Consider the following 27571-nt stretch of genomic DNA (forward strand, 5'->3'; position numbering starts at 1 on the left):
GCCCTCCCTCATTAAGCAAGCAAAATTAATAACGACCTGCCTGCTAATGTTGAGCCCCCACCCTGGCAATTAAATACTGTATGTGTAAATTATTAATTCATTATGAATGTGGAGGTATAATGTTAATGTTGCTAGTTGTTGATGTCACATCCCTTAGCATGGCATCCAGTGGCATATGGGAATTGCGACTGATGTGTGACATTATTAGTGCCGAAAAGCATGGGTAAGGATTCTGGATGGTGTGAACCAGGGGGAGGAGGAGGTCAACTGGGGCATGTGTGACTGCACCGTCGGGTGACGCTAACCCTATGGACGCCACTGCATGAAACCTTTCCAGACAATCTGATTCCTTGACCCTATGACCAATTCTTCAGTACAGGCAAAGAGAACAAAAGAGAGAGTGTAGAAGGCAAGGACAGCGTGAAGAGCCAAACCAGCACCCAGGAGCTCCTGCACCGGGTGAAACGAGCCCCAAGGATGCCACTATCTTCAGGACCTGAGAAGGGGAGGAAGGGGGCTCTTCAGAAGGCATGAGTCCTTGGAAAAGACAACACACTCATCCCTCCACATTGGCTGGGGTTCGGGGCACAGGACCCCCTGAAAGTGGGGAAAACGCAAATAACAAAAACACTACGGAGATTATCAGACAGCGGCCGTCCGTTCCTTTCCCCGTCCTCCTTGCGCAGTCGCAGGAAGGACTTTCGCATGACGTTGTTGCGCTTATCTGGACATTGTCCCATCACTTGAAGTGGAATTGCCTTGGCATTTTGTATTAATGGGAGTTCGAGTTAATACAATTCCACTTCAATGACGGGATAAGTGTGGTGTCCCTGAAACGCTTTCGGACGATCGGGAGAAGGATGGGAGAGCGATCCACTTTGCTCCCAGCCCTGGTCTGATAATCTCCTGTTTCCCCCTGAGAGAACTCCTCTCTAGGAATCTCTAGGTCCTCCAGTGCAACTCTGTGGTCAACATTTGCCAGACATTGACCATAGAGTTGTGCTGGAGGAGCGACCAAGGCCTAGCGGAGCGTTCTCTCTGGTTAAAAATGACCATAGAGTTGCGCTGGAGGAGCTGCCAATGCCTATCCACAGACACTGGCCAAAGGTCAGGAGCAAACTCTTCCAGAGCATGGCCACAGTGACATGGCCCAAAAAACCCAACAACAACCAATGGCACCTTTCTGGGACCAAACCAAAACACCCAAATATCCACGCGGCAAGCTTTCGAAACATCTCCCCTGGCTTCTGCATCAAAGTCTCGAAAGCCTGCCCCATGGACAATAGGGTGCCTTTCAGGTGGACCAACAGTGCGCCCCTTTAAGAGCCTTTGGACTTCAGCTCCCAGAATGCCAGGCTATTGGCCACCATGGCTGAGGCTTCTGGGAGTTGAAGTCCAAAGTGTCTTCAAGGGCACAGCTTATGCGCCCCACCCTGGCCCCGCCCCCTCTTGGAACCCTAGGAGGCGTGGCTTGTCAGGGGGCGCTCCCATTGGGTGGGATTATCCCCGCCCCCTTCGCAGAGGAGGCTGTGCTGCTCTCCCTCTCATTCTGGCCATGGCTCTGTCTCGGGCGGAGCGCTGCCTGGCGCTGGCGCTGCGCTGCCTCTCGGGCCTCTACCTGGCCCTCCTCCGCCTCCTGGCCCGCGCCTCCGCCTCCGCTTCCCTGGCCGCCCCTGCCTCGCCGGCCGCCCCCTCCCGCCGCTCCGTCCCTCCGCCCCAGCAGCCTCTCCTCCTCCTCTCCGCCTCGCAGCTGGCCGCCAGCATCCGGCGCAGGAAGGTAGGGGATGATGGGTCTTGCACTCCTTAGGACAGGATGATGGGAGTTGCAGTGATTAGGACCAGGGGGTGGGTCCTAACGGGATGCTGGGTGCTGCAGTTCTTAAGACCAGGGCATGGGGAGGACTAGGGTGCTGGGCGTTGCAGTCCTTAGGATTCGGTGACGGTGATAACGGGGATTCTGGGTGTTGTACTTCTTAGGACCAGAGGCTGGGTGTTGTACTTCTTAGGACAGGGCGATGGGGAGGAAGGGGATGCTGGATGTTGCAGTTCTTAAGACCAGGAGATGGGGAGGACCAGGGTGCTGGACGTTGCAGTCCTTAGGACCAGATGATGGGTCTTGCACTTCCTAGAATCGGATGCTGGGTGTTGTACTCCTTAGGACCAGATGCTGAGTAAGCCACTTCTTGGGACCAGGTGATGGGAATAACTGGGATGCTGGGCCTTGCAGTTCTTAGGACCGGACGCTGGGTGTTGCAGTTCTTAGCATTTGGGTGATGGGTCTTTCACTTCTTAGGACCAAGTGATGGAGGTTGCAGTGAGAACCAGGAGATGGGAGGATGGGGATGCTGGGTGTTGCAGTCCTTAGGACCCGTTGATGGTGATAACGGGGATGCTGGGTGTTGCACTTCTTAGGACCAGGTGACAGGGAGGCTGGAGCATCCCCCTTTCCCCCTGCCAGGGAAGTTTTTGTGGCATCACATGCCTCTGCCCTCTGGAGTGTGTGAATATACAGACAGGCACAGTTCTCTTGAGCATGTGCAAAGTGCCTTGTGGGCTGCCCTGCAGAGTTTAGCACCACTTTCACTACCATGGGTCAAGGCTGTGAGATGCTGGGAATAGTGGTTTGTTGTTCCCAGGATTCCCTAGCATTGAGCCAAGGCAGTTAAAGCAGTCTCAAACTGGATTATTTCTGCAGTGCATTTTGGCCCTGAGTCTGTCCATCTGACCTGTGGCCTCCCTCTCTTTCTCTTGCCTTCTACCTTTCCTAGCATCATTGTCTTTTCTAATGACACATGTCTTCTCATGATGTGGCCAAAGCATGACAGCCTCCATTTGCTCATCTTGGCTTCTGGGGAAAGTTTTTACTTACATTTGTAACTCTTATATACATATATATATACAGTATATATATATATTGTGATTTTTATATTGTATGTAGATGTTTCGGATTGTTCTTTATTTTCCTGAAGTTTTAAACGTTTTGCCTGAGAGCCATCTTGGGGTCCCTCTGGGGAGAAAACTGGCAGATACATGAAATAAATGAATGAATAAATAAATATAAAGAAGGAAAGCTTGGCCTTGATCTGCTCCAGGAGCCATTTGTTTGCCCTTTTGGCTGTCCATGGCATCCTCAGCACTCTTCTCCAACATCTCAAAAGAGTTGATTTTCTTCTTATCCACTTTCTTGACCGTCCTGCTCTAAATCCCTGCATGACGATGGGGAAAACCATGGCTTGAATGATCCTTGCTTTAATGTTCAGTTATACCTTATCTCTTTAGGATCTTATCAGTTCTTTCATATCTGCCCTTCCCAATCCTCGCCTTGTAATGTTTTAGAATTTTCCATTCTGATTAGTATTTGATCCATCGTATGGGAACTCTTGGTTTCGATTTCCTCTATCTAGGATGTAGGTCATCCATGGTCATTGTTTTTGTTTTCCTGACCTTCAGCATCAAGACTACCTTGGCACTTTCCTCCTTGAGTTACTCAGTTATTACTCCTGGTCTTTGTTGGCCCTGCTAACAATACTTGCCATCTCTCATGCGTTCCTCTTAATCTCTTATCATACAGCTAAGGGCCCGAACAAACAGGCCAAAACAAAGCTGCTTCGGGTCACTTTGGAGATATGCTGTTTAAATGATGCATGTGTCCTAAGAGGCTGAAAACCACACCAAAGCCACGCTCCAGTCCTAAGGACCGGAGCGCAGCTTTGGCGCACCTCCTGGCCTCTTAGGACACATGTGTCATTTAAACAGCATACCTCCAAAGTGACCCGAAGCAGCTTTGTTTTGGCCTGTCTGTTTGGGCCCTAAAATGCTAGTAAACAATGGGTAGCAAACATATTAGAAAGTAAATATAAAGGATTGCAAATGAAATAATGAAAAAACAATCAGATTTGTAGGATAGGAAGGACATGTTGTATAAATGGAGAGAAGCATGGATGTTATAGTGAAATTGGTTAATATATGTGAGTGTAGGGAAGTACGATATAGCCCTCGGATCTAATGCCCAGAAGAGGAAGGAATGAAGATGGAAATTAGAAAGTGAAAGAAGGTAAGAGTAAGTTGGAAAGGAAAGATAGTAAGGTGAGAAAGTAGGGAAGTGAGAGAAAGAGGAAGAGAGATAAAGAGAGTTAGTGGAGGGAAAGAGATGGAGAGAGTGCAGAACAGGAAAGAAGATCTAGAAAGTCTTAGGAAAGGTTAGGAAAGTGAGAAAGAAAAGAAAAATACTGGGAGGGACCCGAGGACTAGCTTGAATTTAAGAAATTCTAGTTAAATTAGGATAAATCAAACAAATTTTAGAATTATTATGGAAGAGATAAGTTAGGAATAGAATGGAAATGGTCAGTTTGTAGTCTATTGTTTTATTTGTCTAATGTCTTATAAGTTTAATAGTTTGTGTGGTTAAGTGTATTGTAAATGTATTTGTCTTTAATAAAAATCAAAAATTAAAAAAAGTTCCTAAAACAAATTAAAAATCAAACCCTTGTGATTTGGGGCATCGCTGTGCCCTCCTCAGTGGGCATGAATGAAGAAGCCAAGGCTCAGTTTGTGTTAGGAGCGAGTGGCTCTCTCTTCACCGAGGAATCATAAATAGCCTTCCCTGCCCCTCCTCCCTAAGCTGGGATTAAGGAACAAGGAACCGAGGTTTCCATAGTAAGTACTGTATTTGCATTCTGCCCAGACTGTGCAATCCTGCGGAGTGGGACCTGCAAGTCTCAGGGACCTGTTGAGGCAGTTTAGGAAATCTTGCCCAAACCTTTGGTGCTTTGGATCCCTAGAAGTCTTCTGCCAGGAGCGTTTAGTCCACCTGTTTCTGGCATGGTATGGAAAAGTGCCATCTCCCACTGCACCCACTTTTCTAAAGCTTAGTTGTTGTCAACGGTTGTCAGGTCAACTTTGATTTAGGGTGGACCTATGAATAAGAGACGCCCAAGGCAGGCTCAGGTCTTGCAAACTCAGGACCAGTGGCTTCTTTGAGTGGAGCAGTCTTCCTCAGAGGGTAGTGGAGTCTCCTTCTTTGGAGGCTTGTAAACAGAGGCTGGGTGGCCATCCTGTTGAGAGTGCTTAGATTGTGGTCCAAAACCCACCGCAGAAATAATAGCAATAGCAATAGCAAGTACATTTCTATACCGCTTTTGGTATAGAAACCCTAAGCGGTTTACAAAGTGTAAGCTAATTGCCCCCAACAACCTGGGTACTCATTTTAGCGATCTCCTGGAAAGGATGCAACCCAGTTTGAGACCACTTTAACTGCCTTGGTTCAATGCTAGGAAATCCTAGGAACTGTAGTTTTTTGAAACATTTAGCTTTCTCTGCCAGAGAGCTCTGGTGCCACAATAAACTACAATCAGCCCTCCGTTTTTGCAGGGGATTTGTTCTGGACCCCCTGCAAAAATGGAGACTCACAGATATTGAAGCTCCATAGGCTTGAATGGGGCGCATGCCCACAGGGGCACACCCCATTGAGAATAACGGAGGTCGCCCCTCCGTGAATAATCAAGAGCACAGATCTCAAGTCCGTGAGAAAGGACTTTTCTGCTTTCCCTATTGCCTTCAACCTGACTGAGCATTATTGTCCTTTCCAGTGAGTGGATTTATTGCCTTTTCCAGTAAGGCTTATACTCATCCAGAAATTTTAGTCAAAAAATGACTCAAGAAACCTGAATCGACCTATTCATGGTACTGTACTTTAATTCTTTGGATTAAGTACCAAGCGATATTGAGGCCTCAGGCATAAAGTACATTTATCCAGTTGTTGGAGTGGCAGTAGGATGGCGTGTAATAGGATCCAGAAAGATGATCCTTTGTCCTAAATTTTCAAAGGGCTGCGTAAGATGATATAGGTTTTCCAGATCAATAGTGGTCAGTTAGTGCTGATGTACAAAAGCAATAAACCTGCTTACCAAAAGTCAGTTCCAAGGGTTCAAAACTCTCTCGGAGAAGATTTCTTTTGTTACATATGCAAGTGAGGACTCTTGTATTGATACCTGTAGTGTGCCATGAGCTCCTTGTTCGTACCTCTGCTAATGGATTGGAATTTGTGAATATAATTCAGTTCAGCAGTTTGTCGTTCTAGTCTTCCTCTTTCATTTTCTTGTTCAAGCACAGCAACCTGTGAATCTTTGACTGTGTGCCCAGGGAGGTTGAAATGTTCTGTTACTGGTTTTGGGGTATTGCTGTTTCTACTGTTGGATTTGAGTCCATTAATCCTCTTGTGCAGGTACTCTCCTTTTTGTCCAGTGTATTGTGTAGAGGGCCATTGCTGGCACAGGATATTACACTGGAGGAAGAACAAATGAATGTACCTCTGATGTTGTGGGTGATACTATTGGGTCCTGTAATATTGCTCCCAAAGTAGATGTGAGGTCAGAGTAGGTATCTGGACTTGTGGCAGGGTCTTATCCCTGTATTACCATCCGTGTTATATTTCTTGTCGTAAGTGAGTAGTTGTTTAAGATTTGGATCAGAGGGCTTGCTATAACCAATAGATGTAGTGTGTTCTGAGTGGAAATTGGAAACATGTAAGTATGTGTTGTGGGTAATAGGCAAACATCTTGGATTTTCAATAGAGTGTGGTGCTTAGAAGTCCATTGTGCAGCTGCATAGTGGTATTAAGAAAGTAAATTTGTTATGTGGATTCTTATTGTTATGTGAATTTGTTATGCAGCATTCTCTGAAGATTCCAGCCATACAGGAATAAACTCTTCCAGAACATGGCCACATAGCCCAAAAGTGCACAGAAAACTATAGATGCTGGCTGTGAAAGCCTCCACCTTCACATGTTAAGTGGATTGTTCCAGGCTCAGGCTGACGGTAGGCTGGAAGTTGTTGAAATGGTGGTGGAACCTCTCAAATGATTGCTTTCCATGCGGCCAAATTACAAAGATATCATCAAGAAATTATAAGTAAAGGAGAGGTTTTGGATGCTTGTGCTGAGGAATGGACATTCTGGGTCAGCCATGAAGCTGTTTACATACTGGGTGACCATGACAGTGCCACTGACCTGGAGGTACATATTATTCCAAAAGGTGAAGTAGTTATGAGTAAGTACAAAGTGCAGAGTTTGGTGGACAGGTCTGCTGTAGCCTCATTCAAGATGATATTCTTGATGGCTTGTAGTCCATCCTGGTGTGGGGTGTTGGTGTATAGGGATTTCATATCCACGATGGCTAGGATTTTCTCAGAGTATGTAGATGGACTGTATTTTCCTCAGGAAATCAGCTGTATCCTTCACATAGCTTGGAGTGTTGATGGCATATGGCTTGAGTTTAGTTATTTTGCCTCCTTAAATGGTTGATGTTCCTTCCACCAGTGTTCATGCCTTCCTCCTCTAAGTCTAATCTAGCTTTATGTGTGACATGTTCAGCATACAAATTCAACAGACAGTGTGATAAAATTCAGACTAGTCTGGCCATTCTACTACCCAAAAAAGGGGATGCCAGGAATTGCAGTAGCCACAGAATCATTACAGTAATCCCCCATAGATGCAAAATGACGCTTAAAATTTTACAGCAAAGGCTTTTTAAATAAATGGAGCAAGAAATGCCAGATGTCCAAGCAGGGTTCAGCAAAGGAAGAGAACATACATTAGATAATGGCTCACACCAAAGATTTCCAGAAGAATTATTATTATTATTATTATTATTATTATTATTATTATTATTAACCTTTATTTATAAAGCACTGTAAATTTACACAGCGCGGTACATACAATCTTTTTAATTGGACGGTTCCCTGCCCTCAGGCTTACAATCTAAAAAGACACGACACAAAGGGAGTGGTGGTGGGAAGGGGCCTCTCTAGTAGGATAATACATATAAAATACATAGCAATACAACAAAATCAGCCTTTGCTAAAACATTTAATGTGTATGTCATGAAAAACTATGGATCACTGCTTGTAGACAACATTTTTATGTACTCAGGACAGAATATGGAGAAACAGAATGGTTTCTGAAACATAGTACCTCACCATTTGTTTTGTTATTCCATTGCATTTTCTTTCCTGCTTTTCCATCTTCTTTTTCCTAGTCCATTTTAACTATGAGGCCTGTCTTTTTTAGACCCATGGGATAAAATACTTTAAATAAATTAGAAGATTTTAGTTTTCATTCTCACCCAGAAATATGTTTGTTGAAATATCTTCTCAACTCAGATGCAGGACTTTTCCGCATGTAGGTATTATACCACTAAATCAACAGCTTTCTTTTGTCCCCTTGTGTTAACTACTCCCTGGTGTATTTTGTACTTTGAGGCCAACATTTCCTTCCTTCATTAAACGTTGGCTTGGGATATATGGCTTGGTAACGCTATCAGACTCTCTTCCCACTCTTAGACTTTAGCAAGAATGCGCTTTGTCCTAGATTCAGTTATTGATAAGTAGTATAACCATTTCTGCCAACTGAATGGGAAGGGCTGTTAATCTCAGGCATCTTTATAAGGCAAAGGGCAAGTGTTTTTAGTTACCTGCGACACTGCCCTTCTGCAGACATTTAGCTGCCATATAGAGAAGATCAGAGCTGGAAGAATGTGGCTCTTAAAAATGTGTAGCTTGATACTTTTTTGTAGAGGGATGGATGGCTTGCAGAGAACTTGAATTTCAAGTAGTGTAATGTGATGCTTCCTTAGACCTTGACAGTGTCTTATCAGGAGCATAGTCATAACCCAAGAACAGGGAAATGTAGACTGGAAACTTGTAACAGTTCAGCATATTTATAAGGAAGATTTGTAACAATGCATCCGGTTGAGGGGTTTTTTTTGGGGGGGGGGCTGTCAAAAAGACTACTTAAGCGGGAATAATCAATGTCGTCCCCCCCCCCCCCGGTTTTACTAAAAGAGTTGCATTCTCAGCTACATTAATAACGGAAATGAATAGGACTGGGATAAAGCCCTGCATGTCTTGAATGTGCTTTGAAAACATTCACACTGTCAACCCCATCTTTATTCGAGTGCTGACACATGTGAACAACTGAACTTGCACATAGATGTGGTTCCTTAGTGTGAACAACAAATCCAGAATGTATGTGGGAGATTATTCACATGGCCATGTTTGGTCCAAGAAAGCATGAGCTCTCACAGTGTTGCTCCTCAGGTTTGTACAGTGGTATAATAATAATAATAATAACAACAACAACAATAATAATAATTTGTTTTTATCTCGCCTCTCTAGTTGGATCGAGGCGGCTTACATTAAGAGTAGAATACAATACAGAATAGAATACAAATGCAAAATAAAACCCATTACCCCCCCTCCCACACAACACTAAAAATTCCCAATTAATAATAACAGTGATAAAATAATATCCAACGATTAAAAACGACAGTAAGACAATGGAAATCCTGAGGTATTCTATATGGGGGTTCATATAGGGATTCTACCTATAGGTTGTTATTAGGGTTTCTACCTATATATACTGTACATTGTGGGTAAACTAAAGATAGGCAGTGTGGCCCTTTTCAAGCAAATATTCTTTTCAGCAGAGAATCTTTAAGTATAACTACAAAGTTAATGACCTGTTGCAGGTGCTACACCAAACTCTGTCTTATCATAACATCAGGAATAAACTCTTCTAGAACATGGCCACAGAGCCCGAAAAGCCCACAAAAAACTATGGATGCCGGCCATGAAAGCCTTCGACTTCACATAATATTGAATGTTTCAGTAATCAGACATTTTCTTCAGACTATAACTCCCCATCAATTAATGAACATGTTTCTATCCTCTTTATTATTTTGATTGTACCCTACCGGTATCCTCCTCCTTTACTGATCTTACATGATATATACTGGGTTTTCCCATTTCTTCTGTCCAAAACAAGCACATGTGAGATTTGACTGAAATCAGAGCTTGGAAGACATACTTTTTTGGATTACATCTCCCAGATCCTCCACCCATCTTAGTCATGGCTGAAATACAGTGATTGTGCCATGATTATTCTTGGCTATATAGCCAAAAACCAGTTACTGACTAATAGTAGGGGTGTACTATCAGGTTGTGTGTTTGCACCTAGGCTTCCCAGAATCATCTGGTTGGATGTTTTAGAAAACAAGCTACAGGGTTAGATAAGGCCTGATGCAGCAAGACTTTGTTGAGACTGAGTTCTGGGTTTTCTAACACTCTGTCCAAGCATGACATAGACACCAGACTCCTGTTGAGGCACTGCACATATGTATGTGCGTTCAAATTATGGCAGCCTTATGAATTTTAAAGAGTTTCCTTAGGCAAGGAGTACTCAGAGATGGTTTGGACAATTCCTTCTTCTGAAGTACAGTCCATAGCACCTAGTGTTTGTTGGTGATTTCCCATCCAAGTGCTAACCAGGAGTCACCCTGCTTAGCTTTCAAGATCAGACAAGCTCTGATTACCTTTCAAGGTCTGTTACCTTTAGGCAGGATGACTAGACATCCTCCTTTTTGAGGACATGTCCTACATTTTAACATTGAATTAAAAAATGGCCTCTATTTGGGCATGGCTAAGAAGCCCATTGAGTCAGTGTGAAGTTGTAGGATCCAGCATAAATATTCTGGTGTACATTCACACTGAAAGTTTGTAGGACCTTGGCCATTGTTTCAAACATAAATCAAATAAAACAAACCAATTAAATTAAATGCACAGTGTGCTTGCTGTGCCCATTCCTGGAAATATCTGATCTGGTCATAGTGACACCTGCCTTGGCTGCATGCCATTTGTTGTTGCTGTTGTTGTGTTTTCAAGTCATTTCTGGCTGATGGCAACCGTAAGGCGAATCTATCATAGGGGTTTCTTGGCAAGTTTCTTCTGAAGGAGTTTGTCGTTGCCATCCTCTGAGACGGAGAAACTGTGACTTGCCCAAAGTCACCCAGTGGGTTTCATGGCTGAGCCAGGAATTGAACCTTGGTCTCCAGAGTCATAGTCCAACACCCAAACCACTAAACCATGTTGGCTTATTCCATTTGGATTATTGTAATCCATTCTGTGTGTTGCCTGTGGAGAAGGTTTGGAAACCGTAGCTGACCCAAAATGTTGTAGCCACACTGCTGACTGAGTCTGCTTACAAGGAAGATGTAATTCTCCTATTACAATAGCTGTACTAGAGATGCCAGGTTGACACGGGCAGGGATCCTATAGCTTTAATCTTTAACAGATCCTGGATTGGAAAATCTGGGCCAGGCAAATCTATGACACACTTCTTCACTCTCAATCCTGTTTCCACTGGCCACTAAATAGCCATGAGAGGAGCTACAGGAGGTGAAAGATGGATTTGGGGAGGTGAGAGAGGATAGGTGTTGTTGTTCCACCTGACAGTGTTACAGCACTTCTTCCTGAGCCAGGATCTATTAATGATTAAAGCTACGGAATCCCTGACCTATATTTGATTGGACAACCCTAAGCTGGACTGATTATCTGTCCCCTTCCAAGCACAGTTCAATGCTGGTTATGACCTTTAAAGCCCTGTGCTACTTGAGTCACAGCTATCTGAAAACCACTTCTCCCATATAATGCTGCCCAGGCTTTTTGCAGGAGAGACACTTTGCTCAGTCATATTACTTTTGGAGGTATGTGTCATACAATCACAACAGACAGACAGCCTCCTTGGTGCAGCTTTCAGATTTTGCAGCACTCCTCCAAGGGAAATTAAACTAAGGGCTGTTGCCATTTCCAGCAAAGAATTTCTATTCACACATATCTTCAGCAATTGGCTGCCTCTTGCAATTAACCTGTTAAAATGGATGTGCTGAACTTTCAATATTTGAGTGCTTATTAGTAGTATATAATTAATTTGTGTTTTAATACATATATGCATGTGTAATGAAGTGATTAACAAACAGAAATGAAAAATGTAACCTAAGCAAAAGGTGACGGTTTAGTACATCCTGTTTCGGCATTCTTTAGTGGATGATGCTATTTGTGTATTACTGTGTTTTTATTTGAACATCTTTAAGTATGTTGAAAGCCAATTTGCATCTGAGCCTTGGAAGGAAGGTGGGATATAAATTAAATTAGCCGATATGAAATCATTTCATGAAAACAGACCACTGTCTGCTCTCTTGCAGGTGTCATGTGTGGATGTAATTGAAACTTACATTGGGAGGATCAAGCAGGTCAACCCATTGATCAATGCACTGGTCAGAGACAGGTGAGTCTCATCAAACCCAAATGTTTATAATAATATTAATCATGTACTAATGATATTAATCATATACAATGAAACAGCTTATTTAACAAAGGCCATACTTTCTGTCCAAGAAGTTTTGAGAGGATAGGGGAGAAAAAGATAGGCAGGTCTGGTGCTCTACTTGAATTTCATCCTTATCTCAAGACTTTACTTTCCCACTCATTCTTGCTTCTAATCAGTTCTCTCAAGCTCTCATACGACTATGATTTGCTACACATCATGGCAAAAACAACTAATTTGTTACTTGTCTAAATCTGAACAAAGGGTGCTCTGGTCATTCTCCAGGTACTGTTTGGACTTTCTTCCCTTGCATTGACCTTCTGCATTCCATTTCCAGACTATGAAGATGAGAGCTGGACTTGCTAGCTGAGCAAAAGTTTTCATCTTCTAACACAACGTTCGGCCTTCAGCAGTGGCCTGTCAGATGCCCCTGGGACGTTCACAAAAAGCTTCCCATTATTTCTCCCAAGCATTTACTAATCACAACTGGGACTGTTCCTGTTTAGGGAAGCTCCATTTATTTCCCCCTCATCCCTGCTCCAGCTGGGTTAATCTGTTTTCAGAAGTCCTGCTTATAGATAAGTCAACATTAGCCAAAAATTTTGATTTGCTCAATTAAAAGATTTCATTCATCACTCCCTGCTCCAGGATGCTGCATGCCAGTGTTAGAACCTGTCTTAATTTAATGCATTTTAATTTAAGTTCCCAACTTCTGTCCAATTTGCTAAAGTCTATTTAACCTGGGAATTCTTGAGATTAGCTATGTGCTTGCTACAGCCATTGTGCATTTACAATGCTGTTCTTTCACTGAAGACCTTTGAAGCCATTGGCCACCTAGCCTTCTCTTCCCTAGACTTGAGAATTGGCACCAAGTTGTAGATTTCAGGAAAATGAGGACAGAACTCTTTCATTTTGTTTCATATCTCTATTGGAGATGAAAACATTTGCAGCAGGATTAACTCTTTGCTACTCTGTAAATGGGCCTGGAGGCACTGCCGAGTTGTGGTGATTACAAAATAGCATCTGTTCTTTCTTCCTCTAGTAGACTTCCTCTTTTACATCTTTTATGTTAAATAGAGTAAGAGTGGGATACTGTTCTGAGTGTTGTACTGCAACTCTGGAGACTAGGATTCGATTCGCCATTAGGCCATGAAACCCACTGCATGACCTTAGGCAAGTCACATGCTCCCAGCCTCTGGAGAAGGCAATGGCAAACCTCCTGTGAACAAATCTTGCCAAGAAAACCCCATGATAGGTTCACCTTTGGCTAGCCATAAGTCGGAAACAATTCAAGGCATGCAACAACTACAAATACAATTTGAGCAGAATGCTAGGACTATTGAATACTAGGACAAAGTTAACATCTTTGAAACCGGTTAGGGTTCAGCTAGTGACTGACACATTTTCCTTCTGTTTTTACTCTTAGGTTTGAAGCAGCCCTCCAAGAAGCCCACCAAGTTGACAAGCTGCTCTCGGAGGGACATGATGATGAGGAGACGCTGCAGAAGAAGTTTCCGTTCCTGGGGGTCCCAGTCACCATCAAAGAGGCCTTTGCGTTGCATGGTGTGTTGTTTTGTGTAGTCTTCATCACCTGCTCTTTAATATACAACTACATGACTCTTTTGGGGGGGTTAATTTATTTTATAGGTTTGTTTTTTGCTCTTCATTATGAAAATTTCCAAAGCAGCTTTAGAATAACAGGTCACAAAATAATACAAACTTAACACAGCAAGAAAAGTCAAATAGGAACTCTATTCACAGCAGCAAGTTTTCATTTCAACCTGACTCCTTCTCTGTTTGTTAGTCCCCATGTCTTTGACAAATAAAGGCTACATTCTTTCCCTGGTGGGAGAAAATGTTTGAGTTCAGTTGTGTCCAGAATAATTTCTGCATGCCCAAGAATGATTAGGACATCAACATGAACACAGATCATTTGAACTGGAAACCTTCCATGGACCCTCAGGAAAACAGCCTCAGTCAGTTCGTCTATACTTCTCTTGTTTCTCGTGCTTAAATGACTTTCTGGGTATGTTCACATTACTTTCCTCATATACAGTCAGACCTTGGTATCTGAAGGGGATTTGTTCTGGACCACCACCACCCCAGCGGATACCAAAAAACACAGGACCTTAAGTCCCGTTGTCCCTAATGGTGGCATGATGTGAGCATGCATTGCCATTGGGGACAATGGGGGCTTGCCATTTGCAGATGCTTAAATGGATAAAGAGGCTCCACTGTATCTTCTGTCACATTCACTTATACCAGATGTGAGCAACATGTGGCCTTCCGTATGGTTGGACTGCAATTCCCATCAACTCCTAACCACTTCTTAGTGGTGTGGAACGATGGGACTTCCAGTCAACACCATCTGGATAGCCACATGTTGATAGAGGATTTGGTCTGAAGTTGTAAGAGAAAGGAAGACCTAATTTTCCAAATCTTCCTCTTTGTAGTCTGGTGTTAATGCAGAGAAAAGAGGAAATCTGTGAGAAAGTCCAGAGAGCAGCTCCTTGAGGCTTGGAATAACAGGAGCAATAATCCAATACATCTGGATTGCACAAGATGGAGAAAGCTGGCCTGAGCAAATATTTTCTGCATGTGACTCTAGATAGATGCTTGCGGCAGTTCATATGCCAGTTTGTGATTCCTGTAACAGCTCATGATTCATCCAGCTTGGACAACGGAGATCCAAGAAGATAGAGTGGTTAGAGTATGATACACTGATACGCTTTCAGCCTAACCTGTTATGTAGGGTTGTTGTGAACATAAAGGAAGAATATGCCACTCAGAACTCCTTGAAGAAAGAATGGGGAGTAAGTAAATAATCCAGTTATTAGCCCCGGCTACATTAGATCTTTGAGTCCATAGGTGAATCTAGGCTTTTGTTTCCAAATTATGGCCCGGTCCAGATGGCCCCTTTGGCATGTCATGGTGGCGTGCTAGCGTTGCCTCGGGGCGGCGAGTGCACACACACCGCAACCCTAGCACATCACCACGACGCCATAGCTGTGTGGCACCGTCCAGACAGCGCGCACAGCCATGATGTCACTGCTCTGAAGCAGTGACGTACTTGCGCCGCCGCCACCAATTGGCAGTGGTGCAAAAAGGAGCTGCCTGGCAGCGCTACTTTTTCTTTTGTGCAGCCATGCTCACGCAGTCTGGTTGCTGCGGCATGGCTACGGAAGAAAGAAAGACTCCAGGAGACTATTCTTTTTAGACAGTCTGTCCCATGCCTATGATTATGATTAGTTTTTATTTTAATTTTGTTATCTTGCAGTATGGTACAATACTGACCTATTTCATTAGTGAAGCAGCCACTTTTTTGATATAAATTGTTATTGTTGTTTCTGACTTTTGACGACCCTAAGGAAACTCTCTTGTGGGGTTTTATTGGCATGACTTCTTCAGAAGTTACCATTGCAACCTCTCGAGGTTCTTCTCTTGAGGCTGAGAGCATGTGGGTTTCATGGCCAAGTGGGTAATCTCAAGCTCTATTGCATTATTTACTCCACACAGAAGTCTGTATTTCTCCAGACTTCCTTCACTATCCTCCCCATGTCAGTACTGCTAAAAATACTTCCAGCTAGACAAAGGACAAGGAGGAAGAAGGGAGCTGGAGAGCATATAATGACTTTGTGCAAAAGAGCTTCTTTGTCAGAGGCTTTGTTAACTGAGGTATGCTTATGTGTAGCCACTCTGTCATTTGGGAAACAACTACTCCCCTGGCTCTTGTCCTCTGCATCTTCTTTATCTGTTCAGTCTTGACCAGCAAGGGATCTCTGACTGATTTTTTAATTTTGTTTTCCTCATCATGGTAGGCTTGCCCAATACTTCTGGCTTGGTTAACCGTCGCAACATAATCTCTGTAGCAGATGCCACAGTAGTGTCCCGGTTAAAGCAAGCTGGCACCATCCCACTGGGTGTGACCAACTGCAGTGAGCTGTGCATGTGGTATGAGTCAAGCAACCGTGTCTATGGCCGAACCAACAATCCGTATGATCTGGGGTGCATAGTAGGAGGCAGCTCAGGTGAGTAGGCTGTGTCTGTTTGTGACCACATACTTGAATGATAAAGTGAATTTGGTCTGACTAGTCCAATCTGCCATGGTGGATAACTGCCTGGGTTGACAGGAAAGTTTGGGTTGACCAGTGAGCAGAGTTGATTATAGTTAATAGAAACACATGGATTGTGCGCCAGTTGATTTTGCTATGATATAAATGAAGGTTTCCAGTTAAAGGGAATAGTCCCATTCTGTTTTGGCTTTGGTCAAGCCTCACCTGGAATACTGTGTCCAGTTCTGGGCGCCACATTTAAAAAAGGATGTTGACAAGCTGGAGCGTGTCCATAGGAGGGCAACCAAAATGGTGAGTGGTCTGGAAATTATGCCCTATGAGGAGAAACTTAGGAAGCTGCTTATGTTTAGCCTGGAAAAGATATGATTAAGAAGTGATATGATAGCCCTCTTTAAGTATTTGAAGGGTATCCTTCTATGTTGAGGATAGAGCAAGCTTATTTTCTGCTGCTCCAGAGAATAGAACATGGAGCAATGGATTCAAACTACAGGAAAAAGGGATTCCACCTCACCATTAGGAGGAACTTCCTGACAGTAATAGCTGTTCGACAGTGGAAGATATTCCCTCGGAGAGTGGTGCAGTCTCCTTTCTTTGAGGTTTTTAAAGAGAGGCTGGATGGCCATCTGTTGGGGGTGCTTTGATTGTGTGTTCTTGAATGGCAAAATGGTGTTTGTCTGGATGGCCCTTGTGGTTTCTTCTAACTCAATGATTCTCTGATTGCATTGGAGATCTAGAAATCCACCTTGGGACAATTTGCAAGTCAAATATGCATAGATGACTGTTGTGCTGGGTCTGCAAATTTGTAATACCAGATAAAAGCAGGGAGCATTTGTGCATGCTTTTGAATTTGATGCCACCCTGGAATTTAAATTAATGTAATTATTGTCTCTGTATGTATTAAATTTAAGTAACTCCTGAGTAGATTCTGTAAATGGCATATGTGTGCATTACTTGAATTTGTCACTGGCCTGATGCCAGTTTGGGATTTGTGTTGATGCAGGAGGAGAAGGCTGTATCCTTGCAGCTGCTGGCTCTGTGATTGGTATTGGCTCAGATATTGGGGGCAGCATCCGAATGCCTGCTTTCTTCAATGGAATCTTTGGACATAAGCCCACCACAGGTACTGGGTATTCCTCTAGTTACAGTCAATTGATCAAAAGAGTCAGTGAAGGGACAGGAGATAGCTCAAGGACTTAAGCATTAGAAGCTTTTCCTTTAATTTAACTGTGCTGAAAGTTTGGATCAAAATATATTTGAACTTCACATACTGGCTTTGGGAATTCAAACACTTCATTCAGGGCAGGGGTAATGAACTTTATCTGAAAGGTTTGTTTTACTTGCTGCTTACCCAGGGATTTCTGTGGTTTAGGCAGAGAGTGGGCAGAAAGTAGACTGGGATCTACTGATAAATTACCTTGTGATTTGCAACAGGTTGATGAGAGTTTCTGACTTCAGATTTTAATAACAAATAGGCTTCCTTATACCTTAAATTAGACGGCTAAAACTCTTGATCTAGCAAAACCTGAATGTACTGACTCACCATGTACAGCTCATGGCGAGCAGAAGGTATTTGCCTCTACCCTGTAAATCAGTGTAGAAGTGTTTTGGACTTCAACTCCCAGAAGCTCCAACCAGCTTGATGAACAGTCAGAAATTCTGGGATCTGGAGTTCAAAACATCTGGAGAACAAAAGTTTGGGAACCACTGCTGTAAACCACATTTTGCATCTGGCTGCATCCAAACTTAATATTTGATGCCTGGGTCTAAGTAATGGATGATGGGATTCCTCTTTAGAGGTATGGTGTTATTTCTGGCAGGAAAGATAGAAGAAAGCTCTGAAGCTCCTCCTTCTCTGGCCAAAGAATTGAGCCAGGTTGGTCTCCTCTGTGGCATGATGGTGTTCTTGGGAAATAAGGGGTGTAGCCTCTCAGGGATCTTGGATCTCCTGGCTGAAAGCAGATGTATGTCACTATTCAGCTCTACAGTCTGAAAGTAACTGACAGTTGGAGCAGATAATTTGTTTTTGCCAGAAAATGGTTTAGGGTTGTGGATTAGGAAAGTGTGTGCATCCTTTCGTGGGACATGGATGCTAGCTTGTTTTTATTAACGCAACCAGAAATTAGAGATTTCCCATCCATAGTCAAACTCAGTAGTTCTGTGTGCATCTATGTTTGTGTAGGTGTGGTTCCCAATGAAGGCCAATTCCCGAATGCCATGGGCATCCGAACAAATTTCCTGTGCACTGGCCCAATGTGTCGCTACTCAGAAGACCTAGAACCCATGCTGAGGGTCATGGCAGGACCAAACATCAGAAAGTAGGTGGTTCTCATTGCATTGGATTTTATTAAACTAGTCCTGACCTGCTGAGAAGCACCGATATTTTTTTGTCTCTCTTGAATCCCCCGGACAAATCTTTAATTTTTAATTTTTATATTAATATTATTATTATTTGCAGGTGTAAGTGCATTGAGGGTGAATTCCTCCAAGGTCTCCTGGGACTAATGCCGCCTCCTAGCCTTCCACACTTGCTTACTCCTGCTTTAGAGGATTATAAGGAGCACTCCTCAATGCTTGTTCCTCACTGTTCTCTTTTTAAAAATAAATCTTTTTATTGAATTTTTAAAACAGAATGAAGTGCATACAAAAATTAAAAATATACATAAACACATAATATATAAATTCCTAATCCTTACACACATCCATTAAAAAAATCTACCAACCTAACCCAAAATAACTAAACTACCCCAAAATCTCTCTAACCCCCTCCCCATTTAAAACTAAACAAATAAAACTATAACATTATACATAGCAACACAACCTAAATAATACAGCAAACACAAGCAAGAATTGACTTCCCACTTCCCCAGTCTAAGAATGTTAACACTCAATATATGTTTTCTCAAAGATGCTAACATTTTCCCCTGCTTCTTACCAAACAAAAATAAAGTTACTTCAAAACTCCAAGTTCACAACCATCTTCAAATATAGCAAAAATAATTTGCCATCTTTTTGAAAATTGTCCACCAATTTTTCTTTAATCAGCATCACCAATTTGTTCATTTCAGCCAACCCACATTTTTAAGAATCTGTTCCTCATTTGTAGGGAGATGGTCAGTTTTCCAACTCTGGGCATATCTTGCTGATCTTGCATATCATCTTGCTGATATATAATGCATCACTTTAAAATGTATACCTTTACACTTCTCCTTTGATATACTTAACTAAAACAACTCTGGTCTTAACTCTATTCTACATTTAAAAATAGATTGCATTCATTTTTGTATTTGTCTCCAAAAGCTTTTTGCTTTATTACATGACCACCACATATAGTTAAAAATACCTTCCTGTACCACATTTCTGGTGTCAAATACTATCAGTACATAATCCTGTAAAATTTCCTTTCATATTTTAAGATTATAACTCTTTCAGGCCCATTGCCCACATTTCCCCCCAATCTCAATGTTTTACCCACTGCCTATTGAAAAAGGTTTTTAATAATGTGCTGTGTTGTCTGGTATTTGTTGGGGGTTTGTGAGCAGAGAGTATACTTTTAATTTCTTTTAGTTCCATTTATAGTTTAATGATATTTTCACTTTTGTATGTTTTATCAATGCGTGGTTTTCCATGTGCCTGTTTTAACTTTGTGAACCACCTTGAGCCCTAGGGTTGGCGAAAAGACAGAATATTATTATTATTCCTTCCTTCTCAGGCTGAAACTGGATGAAGTAGTTTCCCTGGAGAATATAAAATTCTATTCAATGGAGCATGATGGAGGTTCAGTTTTTGTTTCTCGAGTGGACAGAGAGATTCTTCAGGCACATCGGAAGGTAGGAGGAAGATGCTTTAGTTGAATAAGAACTTGCATTGCCGTTATAGTGGCAGCGCATTTGCATAGCAGTTTAGACAAATGGCAACTTAGTCTGTGTGAGTTTGGTCTATATATGAACCCTTGTTGTGTACCTCGTATATCTGGGCATGACCATGAGCACAAATATAGCTCAAGGGGAAAGCACAGGTGCATACAGGTACACTGAAGGTTCAGAACCCAAGCATCTCCACATAGGCCTGAGAAGCCCTCCTTTTTAAAGCCCTGGAAGCTAGTGCCAGTGAATGAGGACAAAAATAAACACATGGAACATTACTCAGTTTAAGGTAGCTTCCTAAGAGAAGGCTCATGCTGAGACAAAATACAGCCATTACTGATCCATATTAACTGTATGTCTACCCAGTCCAAAAGCCTGCCACTGTAGAATTGCCAGATCAAAATATCATGCTGTGAAACTGTGATAAACTGATGGACTTCTACTTAACATACTGTCGAGTGCTATTGAACATAGAGGGAATAGCACCATTTCATTATAGTGGACGCATGAGAGAGTGTAAACCATCATTCTCCATCCTTCATTGAGAGGAAAAGATCACATAAACATGCTTTTCATCCAGTGATTACAACTGAGTGATATATACACATGTTTGGAGAAGCCATAATGTGCCATGATCTGCATCATGTATGAAAAACTTTTATATCCTGTTTCCTAAAGCACAGTGCTATTCAGAATTAATTCATATTTTCAATTGTGGAATCACCAACTGTAATAAGTAATCTGAAAGTTGCTTTTTTTTCTTTTTTTCTCAATGCCTAAGGTGGTAAAACACCTGGAGACAGATCTAGGGGTTCAGGTTCAAAATGTGGCCATTCGTGACATGAAATACTCCTTCCAGATCTGGTCTGTCATGATGTCTTCCAGTGACAGCAATGGCCAGGTATGTAAAATGCCTAAGTCCACTTACAAAAGTCTTTCTTCCTCTAGTGATCTTTAGGGGGAGATATTCAGAACTGAATATGGAGAAATAGAATGGTATTTGGTAAAGGAGTCAGGCAAGAATGCGTTCTATCACCCTTTCTGTTCAACATGTATGCAAAAAATATTAAACACAGATCAGGCTTAGTCTCAGAGTAGGAAGAAACATTAACAGCCTAAGATACACAGATGAAACCATACCTCTGTCAGAATAGAACAAAGACAGAAGGAAAATCAACTCATTTGAGATGCTGTGCTGGAGAAGTGTGCTGAGGATACCATGGGCAGCCAAAAAGACAAGCGGGTGGGTCCTAGAACAGATCAACCTGAACTTTCCCTGGAAGCCAAGATGATCAAAGTGAGACTGTTGTTCTTTGGCCACATCATGAGAAGGCATGATTCATTAGGAAATACAATAATTTCTAGGAAAGGTAGTAGAAAGAAAGGAATACCAGAAGCCAGATGGTTAGACTCAGTCAGGGAGACCATGGGCCTGAGCCTGCAGGACCAGAGCAGGGAAGTATGGGATAAAGAGTCTTGGAGATGTCTCATCTATAGGGTCACCATGAGTCGAGTATGACTTGAGGTCAGCTAATAACAAAACTTTGGCCAATGGTTTTCACACTTAGTATCTTCAGGAAAAGGTTTCTGCATTGATTGTTACAGAATCCACTGATACCGTCTGAGAAAGTTTTGTGAGGCATAGGCTTGGACAGGTGGATAGCTTTTGGTCCTCCAGATGTTCTGAAGAAGTTTCCACAATTTCTGGAATGTGTCCTAAAACACAGCACTGTCTTGTAAATGCACACTGAACCAATAGTGACATGCAAACTGTTTTTTAGTGTTGCTAATCTTCACTTGCGGGGTTATGGACAAGGGCTTGCAGGATCTGGGCAAGGCAATGGATGATAGGGATTCTTGGAGACAGGAGTTGCCAGGAGATTTTTTATAAATTGCAGCCTGACATTAAATGCTGCTAATATGCTGCTTGTTAATGCATGTTATTTACAGGAGACACAAGCTTTCACAGAACTTCTTGGGGACCATGGAAAGCCAGTGTGGCCCTCTTGGGAGCTGGTGAAGTGGATGATAGGAATGTCTTCACACACCCTTCCAGCCATTGGTAACATCTTGTTTCTGAACTCAGAAACTTTTAAAATATTTGCACTTATTTGTTTTTGATAATTGTCATCCATTTTTAAACAGTATTTTTAAAGCTGGTTTTGGCTGTTTGGAGGTCACTTCATAACTAAATTTGGCTTGCTAATCATGTTTTTGTGTAATAAGGTGCTGCTGTTTGTGTTCAGAGGTATTGATGATAGGGTCTCCTCAATAAGGGGTCAAGTTATCTTGCAAGTTATGCAAGAAACCCTGTTTGGGAGTGCTACGTATATTAGGTTTTCACTAATAGATCACTTTGTAAACACTATAGCTTGGTCTGGAAACTACTTGTCTTGAATTAATCAGTTCTGTCTGCATTCCTTTTCTCCCCCTTAGCTCTAGGACTAACTGAGAAGGTTGTGAAATACAGTCCCAGGGAGAATGCCAAGCTAGCAACTAAGGCACAGAGCCTGCAAACACAGATGGTGAATTTACTGGGGGATGATGGTGTCCTTTTATATCCTTCACATCCTGTAGTGGCTCCTAGGCACCACACTCCTCTGGCAATGCCTTTCAATTTTGCCTACACAGGTAAGAGGTTAACAATGATACCAATTAACAGTACTGACATAGTATCCATTTGTGTACATGGTGCTTTACAGAATCGAAGAGAACAGATTCCTACCTTGAGGAGCTTCCAATCTAAAATTCAGGCCAGGGCAAATAGATTAGAATGGAGGTAGAGTTAACAGAGAAGCAATAGACTGTGTTGTTTCAGTTGCATGTTCACAAATTTAGTTGCAGTCTGAGGTACAGTAGAGCATGGGAATGCACTTTCTATGGGGCTAACATACAGAGAAACTGGAGGCATGTCAATAAAACACTCATCTTTTGATCATCATGAGACATGTTTCCAGTTTCTTCATGGATTCCATTGGATACTCCTCAGTTTCTGTTTTTGGGGGGTCAAGATATTTGTCTCTCAAAGGACATTGTGAGTCTTCAGCTTCCCATTTCAGCTGTGTTCTGGATGCCCTTCAGCACTAATGTCTTAGAAGAAAGGAGATTCCCTGGAGAAAGATGGGGTATAAATCCAATAAATTAATAAATCATGTTCATAAATTTGGTTTACAAGTTTTCCTGGGAACAAAGATTTAAGATCTACTTCACACAACATTCAGTAGAGTAGGGGTTTTCATGTATGTGTACAAGTGCATCCTCAATACAACATAATCTATCATGCAGGAATATGTGTACATGTTCTGTATATATGTTCTGCAATATATGTTCTGTGAGGGCTATGAATTTGAATTATCTGGATGCTGCAGAAGAGCAGTCCACATACATGTAGGTTATCTCTCTGCATACCAGCATCAAAGGGATGAATCCAAAATTCTTTTTTCAGTTGTGTCCATTGACTCCTCTCTGCCTCCCCTTCAGTTTTTTCTGTCCTGCTTTCCCATCTAGAAAAGTTGCTGTCTCTCTCCATTCACTTCTAAGCTGTCATATTTTTAACTTCAGCCTGATTATTAATTTTCATTCAGTTTTTCATTTCCTAACAGTAATAACTATAATAATTCCCTTCTTCCTAATATTCTGAACATTATATTCTGAACACTCCATTTAGCCCTTAAGAACTGGAGTCTTAAGACTAAAAAATGACTTAAAACAGAAAGAATGACAGTGAACTCAGAAAAAGATCTGCAAGTGATCAGCAAGATCTGTCGAGCAGCAGCCTGGCTAAGAAGCAGAAATATAGGATACTACACTTGGGCAGTAAAAACGATATGCATAAATATAGGTTGGGTGACACCTGGCTTGATGGCAGTACATGCGAAAGGGATCTGGGAGTCTTAGTGGACTGCAGGTTGAACTTGAGTCAGCAATGTGATGTGACAGCTCAGAAAGCCAATGCATTTCTAGGCTGCATCAATGGAAAAATAGTGTCTAGATCAAGGGAAGTCATAGTACCACACTATTCTCCTTTGGTCAGACCTCACTGGGGATACTGTGCTCAGTTCTGGGCACCACAATTCAAAAAGGATGTGGACAAGCTGGAGTGTGTCTAGAGGAGGGTGACCAAAATGGTGAAAGGTCTGGAAAACAAGCCCTATAAAGAGCAGCTTAAGGAGCTGGGTATGTTTAGCCTGGAGAAGAGAAAGTTAAGGGGTGACATGATAGCTATGTTTAAATATTTGGGGTGTCATATTGAAGGTGGAGCAAGCTTGTTTTCTGCCACTCCAGAGACCAGGGGCCCAAAGAGACAGGCCAAAATAAAGCTGATTCGGGTCACTTTAGAGGTATGCTGTTTAAATGTTGCATGCATCCTAAGAGGCCGGAAGCTGCGCCAAAGCCATGCTCCAAAACTAATCCAGGTTTTGGGCTTACTTGACAAGTACAATGGTTATAGCCAGGACTGCTCTGTCTCTACAGTTTTTGAGGACATCTGCGCAGCAGGAGGTTGGAAAACCTTTATACAAAGATAAGCTCAGATATACTCAAGTGGTATTTGGATGCAAGGTACTGAAGACAATGTAACAGCCATGTCCACCTGGAAACGAAGGGCTTGGGTATATCCCATGTATTTGTGGATTCATCCTCTGCAGCATCCACAGAATGATAGGTAGTGGTGGCATCTAAATTACTAATTTTGTCTGTGTCTCTAATTTCTCTGCTATTTGTACTCTTTTAGCTATCTTCAACATACTGGGTTTACCAGTGACTCAGTGCCCACTGGGTTTGAGCAAGGATCACCTCCCACTGGGTATCCAAGTGGTGGCAGGACCCCACAATGACCACTTGACTCTGGCTGTGGCACGATACTTGGAGAAGGCATTTGGAGGCTGGGTCCCTCCTGGCACATCCTAGCTTGCCAAGGACCTGGTGATGGCAGGAACTTGAAGACCATTTTACCTGTGAAATCTAACAGAAGACAAATGCATCTGAAACTGCAAGCCCTCTGATGCACTCCCCTCAACTACAATCTAAGGGATGCTAGATAGGGTTATGCAAACTTAGCCTCCATGTTAGATGCTCACTTGCATAAGGCCAGATCCAACACAGTGGAGGATCATTGCAAAATTCCATGGGAAATTTAGACAGAATGAGGCACTGTGCTTCTCAAAGAAGTTTGACTTGGGACAATCAGGTTTTTTATTATTATTATTTGGGACAATCAAATTGTGAGCTGTGCAAGAGGATCATTTTTGAGTTTTGGCATGGGTATGTCATTGAGTAGAACAGGATTCCAAGTCTCCTCTTTCTGTTTTATTCCCACCCATTTTTTACTTTTACGATACTTTTTACTTTTACGAGCAAAGATAAAAGCATCAGACGGCTGTGTTGGAGACATCTTCTCCTCAGATTTCTTTGGTGAGACTGGAGGAGGGTGTTCCCAACATCTCAAAGTTTGAGCAGGAGACTGAGCAGCACCTTAGAGCCTTCCAGCTTTGTGGACTTTGTTGGGCTTAGTGTTCCCACCCCTGGCACTTTATTTGGCTCTGTAGATAGGTCAGCTTTCTGCTTCTTGAGAGAGACATGTTGGAAAATCTGGGACCGCTTCTTATGAGGGATGATGAGTCAAATATTCCCTGTCTATACCTTCCTCTTCTCTCCCAGGGGCAGTGCCTTCTAGCTGTGGCATCCACACTTTTTTGGGAGAGGGGTCACTCCCCGCTGCTGCTGCTGCTGCTGCTGTGTGATCTTTATTACATTCCACAACACCACCCTTAGATCAGGTATATAAAAAGTTGGGGGGCCATCACCCCATTCTCATGAGCCAAATAAAATGTATCTTACTAAGCTGATAACATAATGGGGACAATAATGTATTATCTATTACTTGAGATCCATTTTTTTATGTCTAACACTTGGTATCTTTGACCAATATCTATTGCTGTTGATTGTCATAGAGTTAGGGTCCAGAATGTACTTGAATTCTAAGGATAATGGGATATGTCATTAAGTGAATTGATGCTACTCTTTCCCCTGTGCTGAACTAAAATAAAGAATTAAGAGTTGTTTATAGGACCGTTTTACCCAGGTCAGATATCCTTATGACTTGAATATTAATAAAAAATACTTAACATATAGCAATTTATGCACCAGTTGCAGTCCTTATAACAACCCAGTATGGTGGACCAGCATTATTCCTTAAATTGTGAGTGGTTCAAGAGTGAGGAGAGAATGAGAGTGGATGGACTAAGGCCACATTGTGAGAATTGCAGAAGCGAGATTCAGGTTGTTGGGGACAATGTTTTCTAAGTCTCCACTTCTTTGCTTTTTATGCTAAAGGAAAACAGGTAATAGCCTTCTCCCCTGCTTAACTACTGTGGATCTTACTTGGTCCTGCTCTGGCTTCCAAGATGTCATCACAGATTGTCCAATGTCTTTTTCTAGCACATTTTTTATATGCTAGAAATGGTTTTAAAGAAATTTTTAAAAGAAAAAGAAAGAGTCTAATGAAGTTGCATGTGGAATGTACATGGTGCTGGTTATCACTTTACACCAAGGATGGGAAACTGAAATGTGGGAGTGCAGCTGCTCAGGAAGTTTCTGTTTAAAGCAAGAACTTTGCGTCCTTTAAATGGCTAGAAGTGGTTTACTGCTGAAGGTCAGTGGTAAACTGCTACAAGGCATTTGAAGCAAGCAACATGTTTACTTTAGATGGGATTTTCCACAAGTTACATTATGGTGGGAAGGATACCACCATAGGGGACTAACATTGGCCAAAATTTCCTACCCCTGCTTAACATACTTCTTGGTTTACATGGCAAAAGTGGTAAAGATAAGAGAAATTTCTTCACTGGGGCCCAAAATTGTTACAGGGTGGAACTGTAATCTCAGAGTTTCCCAATACAGAACATTGAATATGACAGATTAAATAACCTAGGATTTTAAAAAGTCAAATTAGAACATGATTATGTTCCACATACCTAGATATTTTGGGGAAATCTGCATCATTCATTAACTTCCCCTAATTCTGTTAGACTTTCTGAAAATTTCCTCAATCGCTAGGGAAATGGAAGTTATGATCCAGCACATTTGGAGACTACAAGGTTGACAATGATTGTTACAGAACATAATGTGGAATGTTGAATTCTCTGTTCTTTACCATGGTATGATATGAAACTACTGAGAAAGCTGCAGGGCAGTATCAGTGATTCCCCCCTAAGGGTTGTACTGGCACAAAATAAAATGCTAGTCGCCTTATTACTTGGGCCACAAGCCATTCACAAGCAAAACAAAGGAGTGAATTTAAAAAGTGCATTGAATAAATCACACATGGTTCTATTCAAATTCAAATATTTGTATTTGTACTGAAAAAAAATTAGGATTAAAATCTATCAAGAGTAAATAATGCTGCAATGAGGTTAAAAAACAACAGGACGATCAACTGTGACAGCAAAATTGATTTGATAAAAATAAAAATGATCTTG

At 42.1% G+C, this 27571-nt stretch overlaps 1 protein-coding gene across 1 annotated transcript; it reads left to right on the forward strand.

Annotated features, from left to right (window-relative positions):
- Window positions 1-1555: 1555 nt before the first annotated feature.
- On the forward strand, window positions 1556-26232 carry FAAH2 (fatty acid amide hydrolase 2). The gene is made up of 11 exons (XM_089536603.1): window positions 1556-1777; window positions 12036-12118; window positions 13584-13720; window positions 15976-16185; window positions 17231-17350; window positions 18410-18545; window positions 19940-20057; window positions 20875-20994; window positions 22044-22155; window positions 22530-22724; window positions 24826-26232. The coding sequence occupies exons 1-11, from the start codon at window positions 1556-1558 to the stop codon at window positions 24999-25001; spliced, it is 1629 nt and encodes a 542-aa protein (XP_089392729.1). The 3' UTR covers window positions 25002-26232.
- The last annotated feature ends 1339 nt before the right edge of the window (window positions 26233-27571 follow it).

Source organism: Sceloporus occidentalis, unplaced genomic scaffold, assembly GCF_023333645.1.
Source record: "Sceloporus occidentalis isolate IW3139 unplaced genomic scaffold, rSceOcc1.0.p SCAF_8, whole genome shotgun sequence".
NCBI classification, from domain to species: Eukaryota; Metazoa; Chordata; class Lepidosauria; order Squamata; family Phrynosomatidae; genus Sceloporus; species Sceloporus occidentalis.